The sequence below is a fragment of the Lynx canadensis genome, chromosome D2 (genome assembly GCF_007474595.2).
Source record: "Lynx canadensis isolate LIC74 chromosome D2, mLynCan4.pri.v2, whole genome shotgun sequence".
Lineage (NCBI taxonomy): Eukaryota > Metazoa > Chordata > Mammalia > Carnivora > Felidae > Lynx > Lynx canadensis.
The window spans coordinates 47,817,919-47,845,098 of record NC_044313.2 but is presented as its reverse complement, the minus strand read 5'-3'; the positions used below and the strand labels follow the sequence as shown (position 1 = coordinate 47,845,098).

The 27,180-nt window shown below is 45.7% G+C and overlaps 1 protein-coding gene and 1 long non-coding RNA gene across 2 annotated transcripts; both read right to left on the bottom strand.

Moving 5' to 3' along the window:
- Positions 1-1,254: 1,254 nt before the first annotated feature.
- Positions 1,255-3,851, bottom strand: LOC115527144. Its single transcript, XR_003972848.1, has 2 exons — positions 3,037-3,851; positions 1,255-2,030 (listed from the first exon to the last, which is right to left on the bottom strand). It is a non-coding gene; the product is annotated as an uncharacterized LOC115527144 (long non-coding RNA).
- Positions 3,852-12,706: 8,855 nt separating this feature from the next.
- Positions 12,707-26,482, bottom strand: DYDC1 (DPY30 domain containing 1). The gene is made up of 7 exons (XM_032595187.1): positions 26,401-26,482; positions 25,663-25,825; positions 24,901-25,002; positions 18,167-18,259; positions 15,973-16,029; positions 15,194-15,298; positions 12,707-12,773 (listed from the first exon to the last, which is right to left on the bottom strand). The coding sequence occupies exons 2-7, from the start codon at positions 25,807-25,809 to the stop codon at positions 12,744-12,746; spliced, it is 534 nt and encodes a 177-aa protein (XP_032451078.1). The 5' UTR covers positions 25,810-25,825; positions 26,401-26,482; the 3' UTR covers positions 12,707-12,743.
- Positions 26,483-27,180: the final 698 nt, after the last annotated feature.

The following is a 27,180-nucleotide window of genomic DNA, read 5'->3' as shown; positions in this document are numbered from 1 at the left end:
CCTGTTACTCTGTAGGATAGCTGTAAAGTAGGTGGTGGAGTTGTCTGGCCCTATACATTGCTGATAGGAGTCATAACAAGAGCTATGCATCGACTCCTGGAAAGTAGAGCAAGGGCATTCTGCTGTGGGGTGCAGGGGCTTAGGTTTGTCAACACATAACCACTGCTGTTTTTGGGGTCCTGTGATGTCATAGGTCTGGGTTAAGTGAGCAATTGTGGTCCCACAGTCTTGGGTTTGAGTGTATCTTCGCTGATAGTGAGACCACCCCTTCCTACAGAGCCAGCTACTAGTCTTTTACCATGTGGCAGGGTAAGGGTTTTAACTATGCCACCTCTGCAATCACAGGGCCTCCCATACAGAGCTTCATACAATTTCTGTTTGTCAACGGGGGCATTTAGTCCTCCCTCTAGGAGTTTAAGGTTGAGGGCTAGTAGGACAAGGGTTGCTATCTTGAACATGTTTGGGGGAGGCACGGCGCAAGGTTAGTTTGAGGGGGTTTTTCTTACTCCGGTTTACAGTCCAAGTAATATTTTTATCAGTGTGTCCCACGAAGTCAGACAGCAGGTCGACAGGTTTTACGTGGGTGTGGTGAATCCAGGTGGGGAGGTTATCTACCTTGATGGCAGTGGGAGTCGTCAGGATGATTTGGTAAGGTCCTTTCCACCTGGGTTCGAGGTTTTCTTGTCTGTGTCGCTTGACGAGGACCCAGTCTCTTGGATGATACTGATGAGGAGTGGGTGGGAGCTCTGTCTCATACAGTTCTTTTAGTTTAGGCCACACGGCCTCATGAACCCGCTGTAGAGCCCTGAGAAAAGACAAGAGGCTGTTATCTTGGTCTAATTGAATGAGGTAGGTATGATGAGGTAGGTATGATAGGTGTGGGTCGGCCAAACATGATTTCATAGGGTGTAAGTCCCAACTTGTATGGGGAGTTGCGAACCCTGTACAGAGCGTAGGGGAGTAACTCTACCCAATTAGCGCCAGTCTCCATAGTCAATTTAGTAAGGGTCTCTTTTAATGTTTTATTTATTTATTTTTTTACTTGTCCTGAGCTTTGGGGCCAGTAGGCACAATGTAATTTCTAATCTGCCCCAAGTACGGAAGCCAATCCCTGACTTACCTTAGAGATAAATGCATGTCCATTGTCTGACCCTATCATGACTGGAAAACCATACCTGAGCAGGATTTTTTCTAGGATCTTTTTGGCTACTATCTGCGCCGTTTTCTTCTTGGTTGGAAAGGCTTCAGTCCATCCTGAAAAAGTGTCTACGAACACTAAGTATTTATAGCCGTATTTGCCGGGCTTTACCTCGGTGAAGTCCACTTCCCAGTGGGCTCCTGGTATGGTTCCTCTTTTTCAGTGGCCTTGGGCTGTGGCGTGTGGGTGCACGTTCTGGAGTATTTTTGTCAGGATTGCGTGGCCCAATTTTTCGGGAAGGATAAGGCGGTCTCTGGAGTCCCTCCACCATCCGTCTGTAACTTGGGTCATGGGGAACTCGCGCATCCAGATAAGATCATCTTCTGAGTATTCAGGCTATGGGGGTAAATCTCGGGGCCCTGGGTCTGGTAGCTGCGCAGGGAGTACTTGAATGGGGTTTTGTGCTACCTGGCATGCAGTCTGGTCAGCGAGGTTAGTCAGTTTTTTAGGGGCCCAAATAGCGGCCAATAGGGCCAGAATTTTATCTTTATTTCTGATGTCTTTGCCTTTAGCAGTGAGTAGTCCCCTCTCACGGTATATTGCCCCATGTATATGGGCCGTGGCAAAGGCATACCGGCTGTCTGTATATACAGTCACTTTGCGGTCCCGCCCCATTCTTAATGCTTGGGTCAATGCAATTAGTTCTGCCCTTTGGGCATAAGTCTCTATGGGCAGAGCCTCTGCCCATATCACTTCAGTCTCAGATGTCACTGCTGCCCCCGCATACCGCATACCTCTGTCCTTGATGGACGAAGCTGCTTCCGTCAGTAAACCAGGTGACCTCAGCATCAGGTAATGGCCGGTCCTGTAGATCTTTCCTTGTTCCATGGATCTGCACTAGGATGTCGGCACCGTCATGGAGCGGGGAGTCCAGGTCAAGGTCAGGTAGCAGCGAGGTCGGGTTTAGAGTTCGGGGAGGGGTGTATGTGGTCCGCAAGGGATTTAACAGGAGTCCCTGATAGTGGACCATCCGAGCATTGCTCATCCACCTATCGGGGGGCTGCTTGAGTACTCCTTCGATGGCGTGGGGTGTGGTGACATGTAACTCTTGACCCAGGGACAGCTTATCGACGTCTTTAACCATTAGGGCTGTAGCCGCTATTATCCGGAGACAAGGGGGCCATCCTGCGGCTACAGGGTCCAGTTTTTTTTTTTTTTTTTCTTTGAGAGATAGGCCACTGGTCTGGGCCACGGACCTGGATGCTGGGTTAGCACTGTCTTGGCTATGCCTTTATGCTCATCCACATATAAGTGGAAGGGCTTAGAGATATCGGGCAGTCCTAGAGCTGGGGCCGATAGGAGAGCTCTCTTTATCTGTTGGAATGCCTGCTCAGCTTCCGCAGACCATTCAAATGATGGTTGGTTTTTAGAGACTGCGTAAAGGGGTTTGGCCATTTCAGCAAAACCTGGGATCCACAACCAGCAGAATCCCGCAGACCCCAGGAATTCCTGAGTTCTGGGTAAATAGGATGGGGGCCGCTTTGGTTTGCCATGGCTCTGACCCCGAGCGCAGTTGCTTCTTTTTGGGACAGTCACGAATCCAATGTCCTTTTTCTTTACAGTAGGCGCATTGGTCTTTGTCTAGGGGGCGCCTGGGGGGCGAGTTTTCTGCTTATCCTCTGGAGCGTCCCGATTATTATATACCCGCTGAGCAATGCGGAGTAAATCTTGGATCTGTTTTCCTTCTAAATCCTCTAATTTTTGGAGTTTCTTTTTGATGTCAGGGGCAGCCTGGTTTACAAAAGACAGATTTTCAGGGGCCTCAGGGTCCATGGGAGTGTACTGCCTAAAGGCTTCCATTAATCTTTTTAAAAAGTTGGCAGGGCTCTCTGTCTTACCTTGTATTGCCGAGTACACCTTGGCCAAATTGGTGGGCTTGCGTGCTGCAGCCCGGAGACCCGCCATTAGAGTCTGGCGATAAATGAGCAGTCGTCCCCTACCTTCTGCCGAGTTGTAGTCCCAATCAGGCCGAGTCAGGGGAAACGCTGCATTAATGAGGTCAGGGTTAACAGTGGGTCGACCATCTTCCTCCGGGACCAGCTTCCGCGCTTCAAGTTGAATTCTCTCCCTTTCTTCCGTGGTGAACAGGATTCGCAAAAGCTGTTGGCAGTCATCCCAGGTAGGCTGGTGGGTGAACATTATGCTCTCTAGGAGGGCTATAAGATCTCTAGGGTTATCAGAAAACCGAGCATTTTGGGTTTTTTAATTATATAGGTCACTGGTGGAGAAGGACCAATACTGGAGTCGGGGATTGCCCGTTTCATCGGGGGGTCCTATTTCCCGCAGGGGTAAGGCTACAGTGGAGTGGGGGAGGCGAGAGCTTGGCTCACACTGGGTGCGCCCGCGAGTTTGGCCGGCTGGCCCTTCACGGTTGGTTTTATTTTTAACAGGGCTAGGCACGGCTGCTGCCTGTAGCCTCCCTGGTTCTGGCACAGCTGCCGCTTCCCGCCCCCCCCCCTGGTTCCCCTTGAGGGGCAACCAGCGGGGCAACAGGTGGGGCGGCCGCTGCGGAAGGGCCTGGGGTGCAAGGGGAGGGGGAAGATAGGGTGGAGGGTTTTCAACAAGATCTTTCCAGACGGGGATGTAGGGAACCTGGTCTGGGTGGCCCTGACCCTGGCAGCTATAGGCAAACAAAAAGTGCCCTCAGTAGGCCAGCCCACCCCGAAAGTGGGCCACCCAGACCAGCAGAAAGTGAAGAGTCTCGACCGGCGGATGTCCAGGCTTAGGTTATGGCCTCTCTCCCCTCTTCCAGCCCGGACATCCTTGAAATTAGCTAGAAGAAGGGAGAGAGGTGTACTCTGGTTCTGTCCCATAACCTGTATAGGAAAAAATAAATGGGCCAAGTTAGTTTCTGTTCCGGAAGCGAGTTGGATATACCTGCAGGGGAGAAGAGACAAGTTAAATCGCAAGCGCGGCGGCAAACAGAAAGTGCCTTGGAGAAGAGACCAGATACAGAACGGGTGTCCGTAACCCGAACAAAAAGTTCTGATGGGCCAGAATAGTGCCCCAGATGGGAGCCAGAGGACGTCTCCTACTGGTCCCGACTGACTTCCCTATAGCGCGTCCGCCAGGGCTAGGTCAGTCACTGATACAGATCCCGCGCGGGAGAGCCAGAAACGGACAGACAACTGACACAGACACAGACACAGATACAGACACAGATACAGACACAGACACAGACAGAGCCGGCTCACTCACCGATCGGTCTCAGAAATGACCCGTTGACTTGGGGTCTGGTGGGTTTGGGGGGGGGGCCTTCCCGGCCAACGCACCAAATGAAACGCCCAGAGTCTAAGAGACCCCCAAAAACAAACCACCAGAATCCAGAGTCAAAGCTAAGCAGCAAGGGTCATTTATTGCAGGTTCGAACCTGGACCTCTGCGCCCTCATTGCCGGTGACGCCGAGAGGTCCTGAGAGAGGTTTTTACACCCCTTTTATAGACAAGTACAAACAAGTCATGGGAAAATCAGGAATACACGGATGTGCCAAGCAATAATGATTGATCAGAAATACACGGATGTGCCAAGTAACAATGGTTGATCAAGAATATACGGTTGTGCCAGGCAACTATGATTGATCAGAAATACACGGGCGCGCCAAGCAATTGTACAGAAGCGGAACAAGCTGGTTAAGCTTGGTTAGGTTTCAGTTTCCCGTAACTGAAGCTTTTAAGTTTTAATTTTCTCAGGCCTTTCACTCAGAAACTAGCACAGTCCTCAGAGGGAAGCCAGCTCAGAGGGATCTGTGGAAATGAGAAGAATTAGATAAAGGGTGAATGGCCATTGATTGCAATTGGGATAAGCCCTTACAATCTTTAATCTGGAGGTAGCTGGCACAGGACCAATGTGAACAATCTGAACAATGTGTTATACAAGCTGATCTCTTATATTTTGGCTAAGAAACCGGTCACCTGTGGCTGTGGAACATGAGAGAAAAAGGAGTCGGTATCAGGCTCCCTGTATTGGGCTCGAAGTATAAGAAGCACGGAGGGTCAAGGATGACTCCCACCTTCTAGATTGGGCACTTGGTTAGTAACAAAGCTACCTATCGTGCTGAAGAAATGAGGAAGGGAAAAAGCTACTAAGAAACTAGAGTCAACTCTATTTTAGACAAGGCTATTTTCTAACGCTCTTAGTATCCCACACACATTCAGTTGTTCTGTCAAACCGCATGGGGCAGCAAGGCCAGCTCCAAGGCTCATTAGTGAACAACTCTGCGTAGTTACTTTCTGAAACTTCATTCCTCCACACATTCAAACACAAGCTCATACCCACAGTCCCACGAACTCCTGATAGAGCCTCCGGCATTAAGAAGTGCTCCCTGTTAGTCCTCTCCCCTCTCCACCAATTTCAAGCCTTCCCACCCAGTCACAAGCCCCCTTCTGTCTTGCCCCAGTCCTTCCAGTTGGGATCAAAGCTGGACAATGGGCATTGACCCTGTTCCTAATTTATGGTCAAGTTCTTTGTAAGGGCCACAGCCTTCCTAAACACTGACTGCTTGGCTGGGCCAAACTCTTGCAAGACGCCTCCCATGAGTTATGCCCCTTCTTGTCTCCTCGCCTACCTTGAGCACCGCCGCCCCCCATCACCACCTTTCCCTGGCTGGGAATCTGCTTTGAACAATGCCACTTACCTCCTGGCCTAGAGCCAAGTGCCGACACCCAGCTAACGGTGAACATGGTAGCCACACACTCCACTGCTGCTCGCACTTGACTTCAGATCCCGCCGGTCTTGTGACAGTCTGCCAATCCCCAATTCTAGCGTGCCTCCATTACCCATGGATGCTGTTCTACCCTTGAGTTTGTTATGGGGCACTGGGGAATAGGACTGAAGAGCTCTAATGCAGACTCCACTTACCTAGCACAGTACCTGGCAGGTAAGACAGCAGCAGCAACAACTTCACTACCTGTTGAGTGCTTACTAAGGGCTAGGCACCCCTATGAAAACTTCACATGAATTGAGTCACTTCATCTTCAGAGCAATACTAAGAGGCAGGCACTATTACTTATTATCCAGATGCGGAAACTGAGGCAGAGAGTAAGCATCTATTAAGTGCTTTTTTATTTATTTTTTTTAATGTTTATTTATTTTTGAGAGGGGCGGAGGGGCAGAGAGAGATTGGGAGACACAGAATCCAAAGCAGGCTCCAGGCTCTGAGCTCTCGGCACAGAGGCCGATACAGGGCTTGAACACACGGACCGCGAGATCATGAGTTGAGCCAAAGTCAGACGCTTAGCTGACTGAGCCACCCAGGTGCCCCTATCAAGTGTTTTTTGACTGAATGAACTTCCATTGGGCCCAAAGAGTTGTCCAACATTAATTCTGTGGTCCATTCCCCCGGCAGATGTTTTATTTATTTATTTTTTAATTTATTTTTTTTAAGCATTAAACAATAGATACTCATTAAAGGCTAAAATATCAACTGTTCAGTTATCCAAGGGTCATCAGGCCCTAGGATACATTAGGTCAAGATGCCCAAAAGGCAATGATACCAAAAGGCAATTATACAATTTACAATGAAAAGCACAACTATTAAGTAGGCTGGTCTTTGTATTGGCTGGGTGCCACGTTATTGCCACAGGGAAGAAGCTTTCTAGGAGAAACAAGTTTAAAATTACAAGGTGTTTGCCCCCCACCCCCCAGCCAAAAGGCTTCTCCCCCATTACCTTTCCTCTTTTTCATTGCCAATTTTTTAAATATAGTCCAGCCTTTATTAAAACTGGGATGCTCTTTAAAATGCACATTTCTGGTTTTTGCTGAAACTAAGTTAGAACTTCTAAGACTGAGACCCAGAAATGTTTATATTTTAATAGCTTCACCACTCCATCCAAATGATTTTAATGCGCATTAGAGAATCTTTTTCATAAATCTGTACCCACTTCCTCACTTCATGCTGTTTATTCATTTCTCTTTCTTCCTTTTTACTTAAATTGAAATCCAAGTTAGTTAACATACAGGGCTATAATGATTTCAGGAATACAATGTAGTGATTCATCACTTACATATAACATCCAGTGCTCATCCCCCAAGTGCCCTCCTCAATGCCCATCATCCATTTAGCCCATCTCTCCAACGAACACCCCACCAGCAACCCCCAGTTTAAGTCTCTTATGGTTTGTCTCCCTCTCTGTTTTTATCTTATTTTTGCTTCCCTTCCCCTATGTTCATCTGCTTTGTTTCTTAATTCCCCATATGAATGAAATTATACGATATTTATATTTCTGACTTATTTTGCTTAGCATTAAATACACTCTAGTTCCATCCATGTTGTTGCAAATGGCAAGATGTCGCTCTTTTTGATAGCTGAGTAATATTCCTTTATATATATACACACACACACCACATCTTTATCCATTCATCAGTTGATGGACATTTGGGCTCTTTCCACAATTTGGCTATTGTCGATTGTCCCCAGCACAGGTTTGTTGTTTTTTTTTTAATTTTTTTAACATTTATTTTTGAGACAGAGAGAGAGCATGAACAGGGGAGGGTCAGAGAAAGAGGGAGACACAGAATCTGAAACAGGCTCCAGGCTCTGAGCTGTCAGCACAGAGCCTGACGCAGGGCTCGAACCCACGGACCGCGAGATCATGACCTGAGCCGAAGTTGGATGCTTAACCGACTGAGCCACCCAGGTGCACCCCCCAGCACGTTTTATTTATTTATTTATTTTTTAAAAAATTTTTTTTCAACGTTTATTTATTTTTGGGAGAGAGAGAGACAGAGCATGAACGGGGGAGGGGCAGAGAGAGAGGGAGACACAGAATCGGAAACAGGCTCCAGGCTCTGAGCCATGAGCCCAGAGCCTGACGCGGGGCTCGAACTCACGGACCGCGAGATCGCGACCTGGCTGAAGTCGGACGCTTAACTGACTGCGCCACCCAGGCGCCCCCCAGCACATGTTTTAAATGCATCCTCACTCATGTACCTGACCAGCCTCTGCCCTTCTCTCCTTCTTTACCAAAAGGATCAGAAGTAGAGAATCCTAGACTGTGTGCGCTGTTCCACTACCCTCAAATATTCATCCCCTTCACTTAAAATGTCTCTGTCTACATTTTCCCCCTCCTGGGGGGAAAACATAATTTCAGAAGTGCTCTCCTCCCTCTTGCCAGTTTTGACCCACACTTAGTACTCCTGGATCCCTGCTCCAACCCTCCTGAGCCACACCTTCAGTCTCTACTTCTGGGCTCACCAACTTTCCTGTTTCCTATTGCCAGAGTACAAGCAAAGCCTCATTTCCAAGGAGAGCATCCCTGCTCAATCCTGCTACATTCTCCAGTCGCTCTCTCTTCGTCACCAAACTTCTCCAGAAGATCACCTCAGTCTTTTTCCTTTCCTTACCAAAATCCGTGCCCTTAGCCACACGATCCGAATTTCACTTCCACATCCTGAAAGGAAACTGTGGAAAGTCCTCAAAGGCCATCCTGGGTCTTCCCACACATCCCTCCCTGCTGTCAAGTGCAGACTTTGGAGGCTGGTGTTCAGACCCTCCCCGGTCAGGTTCCTGCCCATCTGTCTTTGGCCCAGTTTCCTTCTCATTTCCATGAATTTCACCCACTGAAAACTTACCTCTTCTTTAAGGTTCCTTTGGAAATGTTCTCGCTTTCATGAAGCTTGCTCCCATCTCATTCCCCTAAATTCTCAGCTTCTATTTGCACCAGGTACTTAGTTCCTATTATATGTGCACACAAGCTGTACTTGACCCAAAAGTGCTGTAGGGCAAAGGTCATGCCCTATTCTTATTCCCCATAGTAAATGGCAGGGCCAGGAGGAGGGCAAGGCAATCAGAGTTCCCCATAGCAAAATTTTAGAGGCGCTCATTCTCAGGTTCATGTTAACTGCAGAGATGGCACTTAGATTTGGTTCTCTAGGGGCCACACTTATGCCACCCTGGTGACTACTTGTGACCCTTTGACATAGATTGAAAATAAATGAATCTATAAACCAATGAATCAGTAAGACGACGGTGTAATGATTCCTTATCTTCCTTGTGAATGAAATTGGAGAGAGTAAATGTAGAATGCAATCATAATCAGTGAGACAGAAAGGCAAGTCTGCCGGAGAGTTTCTAGGAATATAAATAAAAACACCAGGAGGACTCTCCCCTCTTCTTCCAATGAGATGCTGTCATGGCTGAATATAGCACCTGGAATTACTGACGGCAGCCACACTGGGAAGAGCCCAAGGATGAGACCGGTGGAGACCAGAAAGGCGGAGCCAAGAGAGAGGGTGCCGGAGCCCTGACCCATCGCGTCTGCGGCCTGCCCATTCTCTGGACTTCTCGTGGGAGACAAGAGATCATTTGATCCATTAAGCCACTTGCATCAAGGGTGTCAACCTGTTTCCAAGTCAGGGTTTTTGGTCGCTTACGTCAGGCAAAATAATACTGAGAAGTGTCATTTCCCAGGAGAGAAGCGTGTGGCAGAACAGGGAGCCAGGCAATTTCTGCACCCTCTTCCCTTCCTTCTTTCAGGAGATGGGTGAATGGGTCTGGGTAAAGGCCCCACGCTCAACCTGGCCTCTCGAGCTCTCGCTCCTGAAGGCCTCGGGGATCAGGACCGGCCACAGCCCCACCGTGCTTCGGTCCTCCACGTGAGAAGCGGATCAGGCGGGCTCTTCAGCTGACACAGAGAGAACTATCATTCTCCAGCGGCTTCTCTTCCAACTAGCCAGGAGGAACAGGATACTCAGCTTTGGCCTGATGTCCGGCACTCTCTGGTGGCCTTTTAGCATCTGTAAAGTTGATTCCTTGATTCCCGCTTGGCCCTTTCGGCCTGGTTCCAAGCAGGTTAAGAGACACAAGTCATTCGATACTTCCCAAACCCCCTAAATTCTTCTCAGAAAGTAACCACATTAAATTTCGCCAAATTAGGCAAGTTGAAGAAGCAAAGGAACAGGGATTTTCATGAGAAAACGTCTGTGGCATCTGAACTCTGGTTTCAGGCGAAGGTGGACCGACAGAGACAGGCCTTCCTTGCCCTCACCTGTGAAACGACGAAAAACCAGCACCGTTTGGTGCGAAACAACAGCTGTTGGGACAGTAAACCTGAGGCAACAGAGGACAAAGACCTCTGAGGAACGGGGAACAGTGTTCCCTGCAACCGCATCAGCGCTCTGCCTTGTGGGTGAAGCCCAGTGGTCTCAGAGCCCGGAGTCCAGGGGTACCTCCAGAGGGTCCCCCTGAGTCTTCAGCTGAGCAATAAATGCATGGGGAGGAAGAAGTGATAAGAAGCCAAGGAAAGAAACTCTCAGATGACTGGAGGGCACACGAGCTCTCTCAAAGAGAGCTGGGAATAAGTTACCTTTCTGTCAACCATACCTCAGTAAAGTGGTCTAAAAATACAATGAAGATAGTGTCTCTTTCCACAGCCAAAGTGACAGTTCTCATAATTCACTCAACATGGGGCAGTGTCCCTGGAGTGTGTGGCCTTAATGGTGGGACAAAACTTGCCCTAGACTCAATTCTTCTCTGGTCCCACCTAACAAAGCTTCTTGAAAGCAAGACCAGAAAGGATCAAATTATTCCCGAGTACCTTAACGGCATCCAGAAACAAAGCTCACAAATATTTACAGGGATAAAAATATCCAACACCCAAGAAGATAGAATTCACATCTCATCCAAAATTACTCGGCGTAGAAGAAGGTTGAGCGAAAAAGCGTCATCTCCTTTTTCACCCCGTTCTACCTCCTCCCTCTTATGCTCAGATCTAGCTGGGGATGCTTCCAAGAGGGCTACCCTGTGTCCCAGAGCCACAGTGATTCACCCCACGACTAGCCGGCACTCACAGACTCTTGCTGTCAAGCCCCAGCACCAGACTGCCTGGGCTGCGCTGAGGCCAAGGGCCCCCTGAGCCCGCCCTTCCACCCCCAGCCCTCCACGAGGGTGCCCTCACAGGCCCAGGCTGGGGGGCAGGGGGACATGTGCTCTCTTGCTGCCTTAGACACCTGCCTGGCAGACTGAGACAGGTCATCCATGCTGGGGACACAGTGCCTGGTGGCCCAACTGACCCGGAAACCATCTCTCCAGGGTACCTGGGACTTCTTTCTAAAGAATATACAGAACTGATACGACAAGATAACATTTCTTTTTAATGAAACCAGTACTTTCCCCATTATTTTTCCCCCTTTCTCTCTTCCCATTTAAGCAACTAGGCTGTTCTGTTCTCGTTGCCTCAGGAAAGATATATGATGACCAAAAGCAGATCTTTTAAATTTTTAATTAATTTATTTTTTATATAATTGTTTTAATGTTTATTTATATTTGAGAGAGAGAGACAGAGTGCGGGGGGGGGGGGGGCAGGCAGAGAGAGCCTGAAGCAGGCTCCAGGCTCTGAGCTGTCTGCACAGAGTCCGACACTGGGGCTTGGACTCACAAACCATGAGATCATGACCTGAGCTGAAGTCAGATGCTTAACTTACTGAGCCACCAGGGAGCCCCTAAAATTTTATTTAAGAATCCTCTTCCTGGCATTTATGTTTCCATGCCTATACCCTTCCTTAAATAACAGAAAGGATTCAGAATAAAGACTTAGATTTGGAAGAATTTTTAAAAAGAAGCAAAGTTCTCCCTAAAGTTCAAGGTTGGGTGTGAAACTTCCAAGGGAGCAGGAGAGCAGTCAGGGCCCATGGACCACCCAGTGCCCACCCAAGGAAGCCCCCTGCATGGCCTGTGTCCAGCGAGAGCGTCTCTCCAACAGTATCACCAGGATGTCTGCCCACACTGGTTGATCCAGAAGAAATGCTGGGTCTTGGTACCCCAGAACTTGGCATCCTTCCCCATCCAGCCCTATCAGTAAGCGTGGATTAATGGTCCTACAAAGTATCACTGCCGATCAAACTGGAGAAATCCTCACAGTCCACTTCCAGGGGGGAGCTCAGATCTAAGGCATGTCGAACACTCCCAAGTCCTGCACAGTGGCAGCCCCTTTCACTCTTCACAGACCGTAACCTTCACCTCGGGCAATCTTGTTCTTGCGTGCGCGCGCGCGCGCGCGCGCGCACACACACGCACACGCACACGCACACGCACACAGTCTTTTCAGCTCATCTCCCATTTGCGCCTTCAGGTTGCTTAGGCAAACTCTCTCTCTTGCTCTCTGAGGAATCCTACAAACAACCAGTTGCATCGGAGAATCCAAAACAACCTGTTAAGGCTACCCTTGAAAGCCCATTTATAAAACTGTCTTTAGAGGAAAAAAAAAAAAAAAAAAGCAGGGTTCAGATTTGGAGGAAAAAAATACAGCTGGGAACCTCATGTTTTGAAACTTGAAACAAGCAGAAAACTGTATTGCTCTTGGGTTGGTTGATCTTACAAATCTTTTTTTTTAATTTTTTTTTTCAACGTTTATTTATTTTTGGGACAGAGAGAGACAGAGCATGAACGGGGGAGGGGCAGAGAGAGAGGGAGACACAGAATCGGAAACAGGCTCCAGGCTCCGAGCCATCAGCCCAGAGCCTGACGCGGGGCTCGAACTCACGGACCGCGAGATCGTGACCTGGCTGAAGTCGGACGCTTAACCGACTGCGCCACCCAGGCGCCCCGATCTTACAAATCTTGATCAATGTTTAATGCAACCTAAAAGCAGAATAAAAAGTAAATATACTTTAATACAATCAGAATTGTGAAAAGGTACAAGCCAAAGAAATCAGAGTTGGGGTCAATTCTATGTGACTATGTAAATGAACCTTTTCGATAGTTTTCGAATTAGTTCAAGTAAGATCCAAACTCAGCATGTTAACAACGGTGTTCTCAAGCACAGTGTTTATCAACCCATCCTTTCTTCTCCTTCTCTTGCTCCCCTCCCCCCTTTCTCACTGTTATCCCTATCATTCTTGTAGGGGTCCTCCTCCTGTGTCCACCCCTTAAATGATGGAATGTGTAATGGATGTGCCTGAGCCCCGTCCTGCACATTCTCCTAGGTACCCGACTCCCTCTCCTAGCTTCACCTAGCTCATATGCCGATGACTGCTACGTTCCTATCTCCTGCCTGGACATCTCTCTTGTCCTCTGAACCTGTACCGCACGTCAACTGGTCTTTGGCCACTTACATCTACATATCTCAGGGTCACCTGAGACTCAGCATGTCCACAACGGAAGCCATCATTTTCACAAAACCTACTTCCTCTTCTTACGTTCCTCACCTCAACAAATGGCTAAGCTCTGAGTCCGGTTGGTTGCCCATGGCAGAAACCTGGGCATCACCTTGACTTTCTTCTGTCCCTTATCCTCCCAGCCAATATCAAATCCACTGGGTTCCTCCCATCTCTGCTGTCTACACCCTGATCCTAGCCCTGGTCATCTTGCATCTGGATAATTATAAAACCTCCTAAGTGGTCTCTCTTTTCCACGCGTGCCCACTCAAATCCTCTCTCTCCCCTCTAAAGCCACAGCTCCAGTCCTCACATAAACCCTTTCAGTGAGTCCCACAGCACTTGCCATACAGAGCACAGTGTAATGTGGCCATTAGCCACTCCTCCAGCTTGGAGTTGCACCATCTCCAAGCTCCGCACAACCCAGCCAGCGTCTGAGCTGGGCCATTCCATTCTGTGGGAGTGTCTTGCTCTCCCTGTCTGCTGGGCTGAGCTCAGACTAACCCCTTAAGTTTCCTTTCCTCAGGAAGACTCATCCAGGCTGGGTCTGTCCTCTTAGGTGCCCTTGGCCCACGCCGCGCCCCCCCCCCCCACCCCGAGGGCAGGAGCCCCATCTGTTCTGTGCATTTGTCTTCACTACCTCCCTGCGTGGTCCCAAAACACAGCAGACATGTAATGGAACATCTCTACTAACTGATTAGCACCAAGCCCTTCCAGTTCCCCCTTGTGAATAGGCCACCAATGCCATCTCTCTCTCGATTACTGCATTAGCCTCCTAATGGGTGTCCTCACCTCTCTCTCTCCATCCTCCCCTCCATGCTGCTGCCAGAGAGCTTTTCTAAAATGCAGGGCTGATAATATCAGCCTCCATTGCCTTTAGGATAAAATCTACGGCATCTGGGCACAAATTACCAGGCCTTTCACAGCCTGCTTCCTGTTTCCTCCCCTGCGTGGTCTCTCCTCCTCCCTGCCTCACACCCCCAACTCTCCCCTGTCAGGTCTCTAGCTGTCTTGTACTCTCGCATCCTCCCCCTCGCACCCCCAGCAATCAGTCACCAACTTCCTTCAGGAAGCCTTCCCTGACAGGGCTCCTCCGCTGGGCTGGCTGTCCCATTTTGTCAGTGCGCATGGTTAGGTCACTAAATACATCCTCTGCCAGGACAGTCCTGGTCTATACGCGCAGGTCTGGCTTAGATGAATAGCTCCCTTGTTCATTGTCAAAGCCTACTGCTCTGGGCAATAAACCACTTGTTCCCTCTAACAATGACTATCAATTGCTTATCCAATCACCTATTTCCCCCCTAGACAAGGTAAAAAAAAGAAAAAAAAAAACTGTTTTATTCACAACAACATCAGGCACAATGCCTGGTACCTAGAAAACACCATGTGTTTATTAAACAAGCATGGGTACTTATATACTGTAAAAGCACGCACTTTCATTAGGATATTTATTTCGTTCTAGTGTTTGCTCCTGAGAAACAATAAGCTGGCCCCCAACATTTAACTTAAAGATTATGTATTTCACCAGATGATTTTAAATATGTGTCTTGAAGAGATTTTGAGATTTTCAAAGCCTAACTCCAAAATATATATACATCACCCTCTGCATATGGCACACCATGACCTCAGCTCCAGCTTCCAGCTACTTTCCCATCAGTGCTGACACATTTGCAAGGAGCCAGACCTGCACCCAGCCTGCCCCTGGTGGCCAGCAGCACAGGTCCACAAAAGGGCAGAAGGCCGATTGGGAATATGGTCAGCACTCGGGGAACTGGTTTCTTTCTATGACAGTAAGGGCCCATTTGCCATCCAACCCAGGCCTCATAGGCACTAGGCTTTCCCAGAGTAAAACAAAGCAAACAAACAAATCTGTTTTTCACAAAACACTTTCTTAAGGATACTTACATCAGATAGCATTGGCTCATCAAGTTCTTCCACTCTGCTCAGGTTAGGTGCCCCGTATCGATCGCTAATTTCAGCTAGCGTTTTGCCTGAGTCTGGTGTTATATCCTACAATCATTAAAATTCATTTCTAATATTAGATGAGTTCAAAACGAATACGTTAATTTTCTTTGATTTTGGTAGGAGATTTCTGAACTACAACATCCAAATTCAGTGTCATTAATTAATGGAATGAACCAACACCTGTTAATGGAGAGAGAATTCTAGAGATAAATGCTAAAACTTACTTAAATTTAAGAAATTTAACTTAATACAGAAAACTAACATGTATCATTGGAAGTAAACATATGGTCAATAAATATCTCACGACATTCTGGTTTTTAAAAATGGGTGATGGGCGTTGAGGAGGGCACTTGTTGGGATGAGCACTGGGTGTTGTACATAAGACATAAATCATGGGAATCTACCCCCAAAACCAAGAGCACACTGCACACACTGTATGTTAGCCAATTTGACAATAAATTAGATTTAAAAAAAATAAAAAATACAAACGCAAACCAAAAGTCCAATTTTTATCCATTTTGAGATTTTGCTCTAAAGAACACTGTACTTGTGAACTGTGGTTACTAGAACACATACTTGGACTATCAAGTTTAATAATTTCCTTATTAAAAAGTTTAGCTCCTAATGCATCAAAGTTTAGCTCCTAATGCATCAAAGTTAAGCTTTGCCCCCCAGGACACTCATTCATTTCACGTGACACAATAATGTTTCCTTCTCACCTCTGAATGTGAACTATCTTCACTTGTAGGTATGTTTTCTATATTCATTCCCATCTCCTACAATATATAAAAATGAAGAAAAATATTTGAATATACTTTCCATTTTGATTCCATGTTTAATGTTCAAGAAGGTTTATTTTTACATAGTGCTATGATCAGTTTAACAGCAAACATGTCATCACTTTTAAAAGGGTGACCTGAATACATTTAGTACAAAACTGCAGCTCACAGTCTCATTTAACACTTGGCACTAATAGAAAACCATGTTTTATTTATAATTGAACACGACTCTTTATTTTTTTTTTTTAATTTTTTTTTCAACGTTTATTTATTTTTGGGACAGAGAGAGACAGAGCATGAATGGGGGAGGGGCAGAGAGAGAGAGGGAGACACAGAACCGGAAACAGGCTCCAGGCTCCGGGCCATCAGCCCAGAGCCCGACGCGGGGCTCGAACTCACGGACCGCGAGATCGTGACCTGGCTGAAGTCGGACGCTCAACCGACTGCGCCACCCAGGCGCCCCTGAACACGACTCTTTAAAAAATGAAATGATCTGAGACATCAAACCGAAAGCCAAATTATTAGTCAGGGTGACAAGTGACAAAACAAAAACTTTCCTTCCATTTGACATCACTGAATCCTCACCAGAGAGAAAGGGGATATACGACCCCATGTATTTAAAATTTTTTTTTTAACGTTTATTTATTTTTGAGACAGAGAGAGACAGAGCATGAACGGGGGAGAGGAAACAGGCTCCAGGGCTCTGAGCTGTCAGCACAGAGCCCGATGCGGGGCTTGAACTCACAGACCGCGAGATCATGACCTGAGCTGAAGTCGGCCGCTCAACTGACTGAGCCACCCAGGCGCCCCAACGTCCCCATGTATTTATGTGTGTGTGTGCACATGCATGTATATCCACGTGCCCTCCAACATTCAGACTGAGATAACATCAGCATCTGTGTTTTTGTTAACTACGTGTGTTTTCAGACTATGTATAGGGTTTTGAATTTATCTTTTTTGTTTGTGTTTTATCTTAGTATTTTATTTTTTTAAGTAGGCTCCATGCCCAACACATAGCCCAATGAGGAGCTTGAACTCACAGCCCTGAGAGCTGAGATCAAGTGCCTGACACTTAACTGACTAAGCCACCAGGTGCCCCTTAATTTATCTTTTTAAGAATCTCATTTTTGATTTCAATCCATTCTTCCACCTTTCAAAAAAGTGCTCTAAATAATGATGCTCTCATCTAAGCCATGAATAGACATATTCAATGAAACCTACTTCTATTTTTCATTTTAATTGTGGAATAAATCGAGGCTGGTTATAAACATAGAATATAAAATAGCCAGTTGAAAGGTATAACTCAGTCCTTCAGAAGTTTGGTCTATGTGACACACACATTTTGGATCCCAGGGAACATTGGCCAAACTAGAGGTCTGACATTATACAGACAGTCAATGGAAACAGACTTTTTTTTTTAATTATTTTTTTAATGTTTTTATTTATTTTTGAGACAGAGACAGAGCGTGAGCAGGGGAGGGGCAGAGAGAGAGGGAGACACAGAATCCCAAGCAGGCTCCAGGCTCCGAGCTGTAAGCACAGAGCCCAACGCAGGGCTGGAACTCACGAACTGTGAGATCATGACCTGAGCTGAAGTCAGATGCCCAACCAACTGAGCCACCCAGGCGCCCCGAAACAGATTTTTTAGCATAAGTCCCTGCGTAATTGAATGAAAGACATGAAACAGCCATATAAAAATATTTTGAAACGTAAAAATATTGTTGATAACACATCTAACACGAGGAAGAAATATGCGACCGTCTCAGAGATCAGAACACCTTCAACGTTACAAAGAACTTAACCTTCAACATCAGCTACCATAGTCAAGGACAACTGTGCCTTGACTAAAATGTTGCTAACATCCCCAAGAAAGAACTCTACTGCTCACAAAGCAGTTTCACATATACGGTCTTGGCTGATCCTCGTGACAAACCAGTAAGATAGTGCTAGTGATATCTTGTTATTCTTATTTTTCAAAAAGGCAAAAGGAGACTAACAGGTTATAAGACTTGTGTCAGTCACACAGCTAATGTGTAGCACGTCTATGAATCCCACGTTATAACAGCTGGAAGAAACAGTTTGAGGGTTCTAAGAGGTTTTAAATAAAGCAGGCAGGTATAAAACTTCAAATTACCTTCTCTAATTGTTCTTGAGCTCTGTGTAGTTCTTCTACTCTTTGTCTCTCTTTTTCTTGCATTTCCAACTCCAGCTGGAATGCCAGCTGTTGCTGAATATTCAGAAATAAATAAGTCATGTTAAAGTCAGATCAATTGCCAGGAATTAACTCTAATCACTCTGAAATGTCCCAGGATAATTAAGTTTATACCTACGTAAATTTCAGACGCTTACGAGAATAAATGATCACAGCCGCCTAATACTTTAGCTTTTACAAATATTTCCTGAAGTCTAACATAAAAAAGGAAGCTTCCTTAATTGCTAATTTGCAGAAAAGAACAATCTGCACAAAATCATGTTATTTTCTCTGTTCTTCTTAGAGCAACAAATGAGATTGTCGTACTTTTTTTCAGATAAAATCTCTTCATCCATAGATACGTCTTCAAACAGCCAAACCTTGGTTACAGAAGAGTGGATGAGAAAACCTTAAGTATATTATCTGAAACCACAGATAATCAACAGCATATTTGGTTCCAACTCAACAGACACGCCACACTAGAATAGGGGTCAGCAAACTAAATTCTGTGGGCCACATCTGAACCCAGTCCTGTATTGTACAGTCCATGAGCTAAGAAAGGTTTTACAGTTTTAAATGGCTGAAAAATACTGAAAGAATAATATTTCGCAACACATGGAAATTACAGAAAATTCAAGTTTCGGTGCCTATAAACAAAAGTTTTGTTGAAACACTGCCAGGTTCATTTGCTTACTTATGTCTGTGACTGGTTTTGCAGAACGGCGGTTGGGTAGTTGCAACAGGGACCATAGGTGGTACTCTCATCATTTTCTGCTCTGCTCAGCACACTACAAATCACAGTCATGCCATTTTATCTCAACAGTTCTTGGAGTGGCATGGTATCACCACACCATGACATTTTTTAAAACAGTGCACACCCATCATGTCAAAACAAGAAAAGATGTGGATTTGGAATGTTGCTCTCTGAAGATACAGTGGAGAGTGGATTATTTTATTATCAAATTAAATGGCAAAGTATGGTGTTTACGAAGCAATGATACTTTATTAAAAGAATGCAATACTCGGAATGCAAGCTGGTGCAGCCACTCTGGAAAACAGTATGGAGGTTCCTCAAAAAACTAAAAATAGAACTACCCTACGACCCAGCAATTGCACTACTAGGCATTTATCCAAGGGATACAGGTGTGCTGTTTCGAAGGGACATGTGCACCCCCATGTTTATAGCAGCACTATCAACAATAGCCAAAGTACGGAAGGAGCCCAAATGTCCATCAATGAATGAATGGATAAAGAAGATGTGGTATATCTATAGAATGGAGTACTACTCGGCAATCAAAAAGAATGAAATCTTGCCATCTGCGACTATGTGGATGGAACTGGAGGGTATCATGCTAAGTGAAATTAGTCAGAGAAAGACAAATATCATATGACTTCACTCATATGAGGACTTTAAGAGACAGAACAGATGAACATAAGGGAAGGGAAGCAAAAATAATATAAAAGCAGGGAGGGGACAAAGCATAAGAGACTCATAAATATGGAGAACAAACAGAGGGTTACTGGAAGGTGTGTGGGAGGGGGGATGGGCTAAATGGGTAAGGGGCACTAAGGAATCTACTCCTGAAGTCATTGTTGCACTATATGCTAACTAATTTGGATGTAAATTTTAAAAAGTAAAATAAAAGGGCACATTTTGTAAAAAAAAAAAAAAAAAAAAATGCAATACTACCAGACTAAGCACGTGTCATCACAATATTCTCAGCCCACATGAAAACAAAGGTCAGAAGTATTAGAAAATTTAAGCAGAATTACTTCATCACAGGATTTCTTCACAAAAATTAAAAATAGAAATGAGACTGCAATGGAAGCAAGTTCCCAAGTGGTTCCTTTGTTAGCGAAGCAAAGACGCTCACTTACCAATGATGATTTAATGATGCGTTTGATTTCAGTGTCCTGGGGGCAGAGGGTGGGGGGGGGGGGACTTACATTGAGATTTTGGTGAAACAATTGCTCAAAGAGTTGATGGCTTTGGGAGCAACATCAACAGGCAATTAAAACAAGTCGAATTATTTTGAGCGATTTTCCTTGGCTCCTGATGGGTAGACTAATGTTCCCAACCCTGCTCAGGGGTTACTGTTTACTGGAATCAAGGCTGAGGGTTTTTGTTTTGTTTTGTTTTTTGGAGAGAGAGACAGGGGAGAGGGAGAGAGAGAATCTTCAGCAGGCTCCATGCTCAGCGCAGAGCCTGACTCGGGCTTGATCCCACGACCCTGGGATCACGACCCGAGCTGGAACCAAGAGTAAGACGCTCAGCCAACTGAGCCACCCAGGCGCCCCAGGGCTGAGTCTGAAGTGACTGAAAGATCAGCCTCTATGAACAGTCTTCATGGGACAACTACAGGCAAGAATATTTTCAAAGAAGTCGAGAAACATTAACTCAGTACAACCAGCAACGAAACCTGCTAAGATGTGTTACAACCAATGGTGAACGGAAAGAGGCTTAGTTGGACACGTTTACCAAGCTTGTGAAAACACAGCGTGGAGAGCCTATGAGTCGTGGCCGTATTGCCCACCAGCAGGTGCTCTGCAGGAAGCGTCACGTGCTCTTGAGCCAGCGGGACCAGCAGCACCTTTCCTTCACCCTTACGAGCGTGCCCATCATCAGTTCTGTGAATTTGTGTCAGGAACGGAAACTGAATAAATCTAGGCTTGCCCTACCACACAGCAGTTCCACGGCTTCACCGTGAAGCCGAAATTTGAATTTTCTATACTGGCCATGTATCATGAAATGAAAACACGGTAACAGTTTAGTGTGAATTTTGGGGCTCAGGACCAAGATTGAAATTTTTCTGAATGAGAAGAATCATGTTCAGTCACTATTATCAAACCGTAAATGGCTTTGGAAATAAGCTTTTGCTACAGACCTAATAATGTTTTTAAATCGATTCAAACTAAACACACAAGGTGAAACAGCACTAATATGTAAAAATTTAGCCCTGCAGGACAGACATTTCAACAACACCTAATGTTTGAATCACCATGTCAAGCTGCCTCATTCACTTCCCATGCAGGCAAAATCTAAAACAAGAAACTAGACCCCCATCCCCACACAAATCTGCAGCAGGTATATTTCCCAATCTCAAACTATAGATCCAGAGTTTTGTTGGGTTTTTTTTTTGGCCTTGATTTAAGTGCAAATTAAATTTCCATATCCCCAAATCCATTTAACTGTGTGATTGAGAAGCTTTTACCAACCTTCGATTGGAAGTGATTAATCTACAAGGTAATGACATGCCAAAAGGCAAAACAAGATAAAAATCTAACAGAATTCTACAAATGCATTCCAGGAGATAAATATGGTCAAAATTATATGCACATGGACTGATAATCAGTATTTGGCAGGAAGCATCTCTAAGCTATTTTCAAAGATGGAATACTAAAATCTCATTACAGATCAGCATTCACAGATAAATACTTTCAATCAATTTTGATGACAAGGAACATTAACTCTGAACTCCAACTAAGTGAAATATTATCTTTTTTTTTTTTTTTTTAACATTTATTTATTTTTGGGACAGAGAGAGACAGAGCATGAACGGGGGAGGGGCAGAGAGAGAGGGAGACACAGAATCGGAAACAGGCTCCAGGCTCTGAGCCATCAGCCCAGAGCCCGACGCGGGGCTCGAACTCACGGACCGCGAGATCGTGACCTGGTTGAAGTCGGACGCTTAACCGACTGCGCCACCCAGGCGCCCCGAAATATTATCTTTAAAAAATAATTTAAGTCTTCCAAGTAGTAAGCCGGATTCCAAAAAAAAAAGTTATATTTTGCAGTCAATTTTATTTTTTTTTAATTTTATTTCATTGACACAACATTTGTGGAAATTTGTTCTCTCTTGCTATGTCTACATAATACTCCATAATACATACATATCCCATTAAGAGCATTTAAAAATTTTTTTAAACATTTATTTATTTTTGAGACAGAGACAGAGCATGAACGGGAGAGGGTCAGAGAGAGAGGGAGACACAGAATCGGAAACAGGTTCCAGGCCCTGAGCTGTCAGTACAGAGCCCGACGCGGGGCTCGAACTCATGGACCGCGAGATCATGACTTGAGCCCAAGTCGGACGCTTAACCGACTGAGCCACCCAGGCGCCCCAAGAGCACTTTAAAGCTATGCTTTTAAAACACATCTTTTAAAAGTAATACATTTTGACAAATAAAGAGATAATAAACAGGAGTTAATATTTATTTACAAAAGGTCGTTGAAGGGAATTTCTTGGTAATTTTGTATCATGCACACTAGGATAAAAGTGATGGGTAGGTAGCCAAAGTGCAAGAACACATCACTCAATCCACTTGCAGATATTCGCAGAGGAAGTGAGATAACTAATCTCTCAACAACAATGCAAAATGTACTTGGCAAATACCAACCACATTGGTCATCAGAACCAGTGTAACATTTTCGGGAAAATTTCAAAACCTAATTCCCTTCTTCACACATGAGTGAAACCATTAGAAAAGGTATTCAAAAAACAAAACAAACAAACAGACAGACCAGCTTTTATACCTCCTCAGTAAGCTCTTAAGTAGAAAATGGCAGTAAAAATACTTCCCAGTTCACAAGGGCCCGGGGTTTACTGGAGAGTGCTGAAAAATCAGTAGCACTAACTGTGGGAGCAGGGAAGTGACCAGAGTCCCGAAGCCCAAGCTCACTTGATCCAATGGACTCCGAGTGCCTCTATGTTTCTTTGCGTCTCGGTCTCACTCTCTCCCAAGCTCTTCTCTGGTGCTCCCTCCTCCCGACCCAGGTGCCCCTTTTCCTCGTCTCATCTATTTCTGCCCACCAAGCTATTTCTTTAACTGGTCATAAAATCTTCTGGAGACTATTACTGTTATCTTCCATTCCCCATACAATGCTCAGGGTTTAATGCACAGCGGATCACTTCACACTGGTCAACAGGATACCGCGAGAGGAGTGCTTGATTTCTAGTATTGCCAACTTGGATCTAAGTAAGACAAAGTGGATGAGTCAAAGAACGTTAAGTGCCTCTACATTTGTGATGTAACTGCCTTGGGGAAGGAGAACTGCTGAGAGGTTCTCCTTATTCTGATAGAAGGGGGTAGACACTGGTTGTAGAAGCTGAAGAACAAGGGCAGCTTCTCGAAAGTTGGGGCAACTACAGCAGACACTCACCCATTTGGATGATCGTTTGACATCCAACTCAATGCTTTGCCACCTCCTGATAGGAATTAGCCAAATGATTAGATAAAGAGAAGATTCAGAAGCAGTAAAGTTTTCAATAGCCATATCTGTCTAAGGTGCCTAGAATGTTCTACCCAAGTATCAGGTATGAGAGTTTAGGCAGAGAAACTATTTGCCATGTCTATACTCTCCTTCTTATCCACACACCCAAATCACGGGCTTCTTTCCCTTTCGCAAATGTGTAGCTGTGACTCGAGACTCTAGAGTTAAGTACTACGTGGTAGAATGGTAGGGATAACCTAAGTTTAGTTCAGAGTCTCTTCATAAATTAAATCGGTCCAGAAGCCACTCTGGAACTTTCCCTCTCTTGTTTACACTCCAGGACTCATCCCTTAAACCGTTCTCTTACCAACATCTTCAGCTCCCTAATCCCATTGCCCCAAACCTACTTCAGTCAAGGGGTCTGCCCCTTCCACATCTTCACTCAAATATCTGGCCTAAGTGGAGAAAACCCATAATCATAAAACCAAACCAACTGGCAACATTATAAACGCCTGGTCTCTAACTCTAACAGGGTACTCCATGCCACCAAGCAATGCTAAGTTTCCTGGTCAACTCTAACATCCTCCAAAGCCACCATTTCAAACCCTCACCGCTCTTCCCACACCTCCCACTTCATCGCCCCATTCTTGGATGATGATCATGGTCTCTACTTCATAAAGAAGAGTCATTCAGAAACTGCTTTCAACTTTGTGCCACAAAACCTATACACCCACGTGTACCCAGACTATCCTCTCCCCATTTCTTTTTTTTTTTTTTTTAATTTTTTTTTTTTTCAACGTGTATATATTTTTGGGACAGAGAGAGACAGAGCATGAACGGGCGAGGGGCAGAGAGAGAGGGAGACACAGCATCAGAAACAGGCTCCAGGCTCTGAGCCATCAGCCCAGAGCCCGACGCGGGGCTCGAACTCACGGACCGCGAGATCGTGACCTGGCCGAAGTCGGACGCTTAACCGACTGCGCCACCCAGGCGCCCCAATCCTCTCCCCATTTCTTAACGTCAACCACTCCTTTCCCCGCTGCTCCTAAAAAAAAACCCAACCTCCCTCCTTGAAAATCCCCTTGAAAGCATTACCTCCGCTCACTGTCTCCCCCATTATCCTCCCCCCTCCCCAACACACTGCTCCTATCAAGGTCACCAGTGGCCTTGAACGAGCACTTCACAGTCTTGCTCTCGCTCAACCAGCAACTGACTCCTCGGGTCTCACTGAGACGCTCTCTCCCCTTGGCTTCCATGAGAACACACTCCCTGGGTTTCCTCCTACCCCAGCTGCTGCTGCTTCTCTAGCAAAGAAGGCGTAGATACAGAAACACAGAAACATGAAGACAGAAGAAAGCCATTCCTAACTGACTAGCGATGGGGAGTTTTTCGCCATTTGGGTCGCACCACACTGAGGCTGACCCCACTAATTCCAGTCACCCCTGAACCCCCACGCTTGTCTCACCTGCTGGATCAGGAGCTCCTCTGCTTTGAGCCTCTCCATCATTTCCTGCTCTATCAAAGCCAGTTCTCTCTCACGCTCCAGGCTGGCCATTTCCTTCTGTCTCTAGCAGTGTTCAAAAATAATATCAAGTGACTAAGTGGAGATAAAACAATTTGTGAAAACAATCTTGAAAGCATGTTAATCACCAACAATGGGGAAAGGGTAAGCAAATTTTACTTCACCCGTGTGGAAAATGTGTAACAATTTGGGGAAATGTGTGTTTTATTTGAACAAAGAGCATAAAATTAAAATTATACCGTGGGTATGTTCACGATTATGTAAAAAGAAAAACTACAAATGTATAGAAAACGTATAGAAAAAAGACTAGAAGAAAGAGGTCTTCTCTGGGTATTTTTTTATGTTTTTGATATTGTCCAAGTTGTTCTATAATAAACATGCTATTTTTATAAACAGAAAGAAAGAACACTTGAACTTTTTAAAAAAGCAAATCGGACCAATTATTGGACTCTTCTACTGTTTTTTAATGCTTATTTATTTATTTTGAGAGACAGCACATGCAAGTGTGCATGTGAGCAGGAGCAGGAGAGGGGCAGAGAGAGAGAGGGAGAGAGAGAATCCCAAGCAGGCTCCACACTGTCAGCTCAGAGCCCACCGGACGCAGGGCTAGATCTCAGGAATCATGAGATCGTGACCTAGTGGGACGCTCAACCGACTGGGGCCTCCCTCACTCTTCTAATTTTCTGCGAGAAGGTCCCCACTTACCAGCTGCTCCACGCTCACATTTTCCTTGTATTTGTAAATCCACAATGCTAAATATTCTACTGGATCCACTGGGCGAATTCTCGCCACTTGTGCAAGACCTTGAGTTAGACACGTCCCGAGGCACGTTTGAAGATATGTCGACTCCATTTCTCACCCCTAACCTCTAAAAGGTAAATGTTTTTGCATTAATGCAGGAAATGTTCAGTAAGGCACAATAAAAGTAGAGTCCGGCGAGGCCAACAAAGCATTACATCCTGTCACCAGTCGTGGGCGCCCCCCCCCCCCCCCCCCCCGCCGGTCAGGGATGACACAAAAAAGCTGGCTCTGGGGAAACTTCTCACAGTTTCCAGAAAGCCTCCACAGATGTCACTATAACTAACACTAAGATGCGCTTTCAAAATCCTGAAGGGCTTTCGAGTCCAGGAGTCGGAGAAGAGCAACACACAAAACCCCCAACCAGCAAAAGGAAGGAAATAATAAAGATTAAAGCAGAAAGAAATGATACAGAAACTAAACAACAACAACAACAAAACAACGACAAAAAAAGAAAAAGGGTTACTGTCGTTGGGAGCTGACCATACGCCAAGCAATGCATGTGTCACTTAATCCTCACAACATGGGTAAAAAATCGGTATTATCTATCCCCACTGTGTGGATGAGGAAGCCCAGACACAAGGAGTGTAAGTCCATATGGTGGAGATGGGATTCATACCCAAATCTTCATTCCAGAGCCATTACCTTCACGACTAAGATGTTCCTCCCAAGCCATGGGGGTCCGTTTTAGAAAACATCACAATACTCCACCTCAAGAGACCACAGAAGTCCATGAATCTCTAAGGACAAAGAATAAAAAGAATTCAACCTTCAAAGGATAGCATAAGAGGCTCCTCATGCTTTGGCCCCAATTTCTTCGCCCGCTCACCTCCAGACATCTCCTCTGCCACCAGCACATCCTGGGCTCTGACTATACTGAACATTCTGCCATGCTGCCAGTCACACCTTGCACACTTCAGTCTCCAGGACTGTTGTGCATAATGATTCCTCACCATCTCCCAGGCTGGGAAATGTCTCTCCTCACCAGCAAGATGTAGGTCATCTCTCATTCCCTGAGCCTTCCCAAGCACCGTAAAGAAATTCTTCCTTCTCCAAGCAACTCACACAGCACCTGTCATACAACCTGAGAATCATCTGTGTACGTGTATGTCCGTCCTCCCTCTAGAAGACAAACTCCTCCAGCTCCTCAAGGAGTGTGTTTTAATCACAGGGCAGACATGCTGGTTCCCCATGGAGCAAGTGAACGAGTTTCTCCATTCTCCCGATAATGTCCCAGTCTATTCAGTTATGAAGATGGACAGGAATAATCTTAGACCAGATTTAATTTTTTTTTGAGAGAGAGACAGAGCATGAGCAGGGGAGGGAGAGAGGGAGACACCGAATTGGAAGCAGGCTCCAGGCTCTGAGCTATAAGTACAGAGCCCGATGCATACAGAACCCACGAACCGTGAGATCATGACCTGA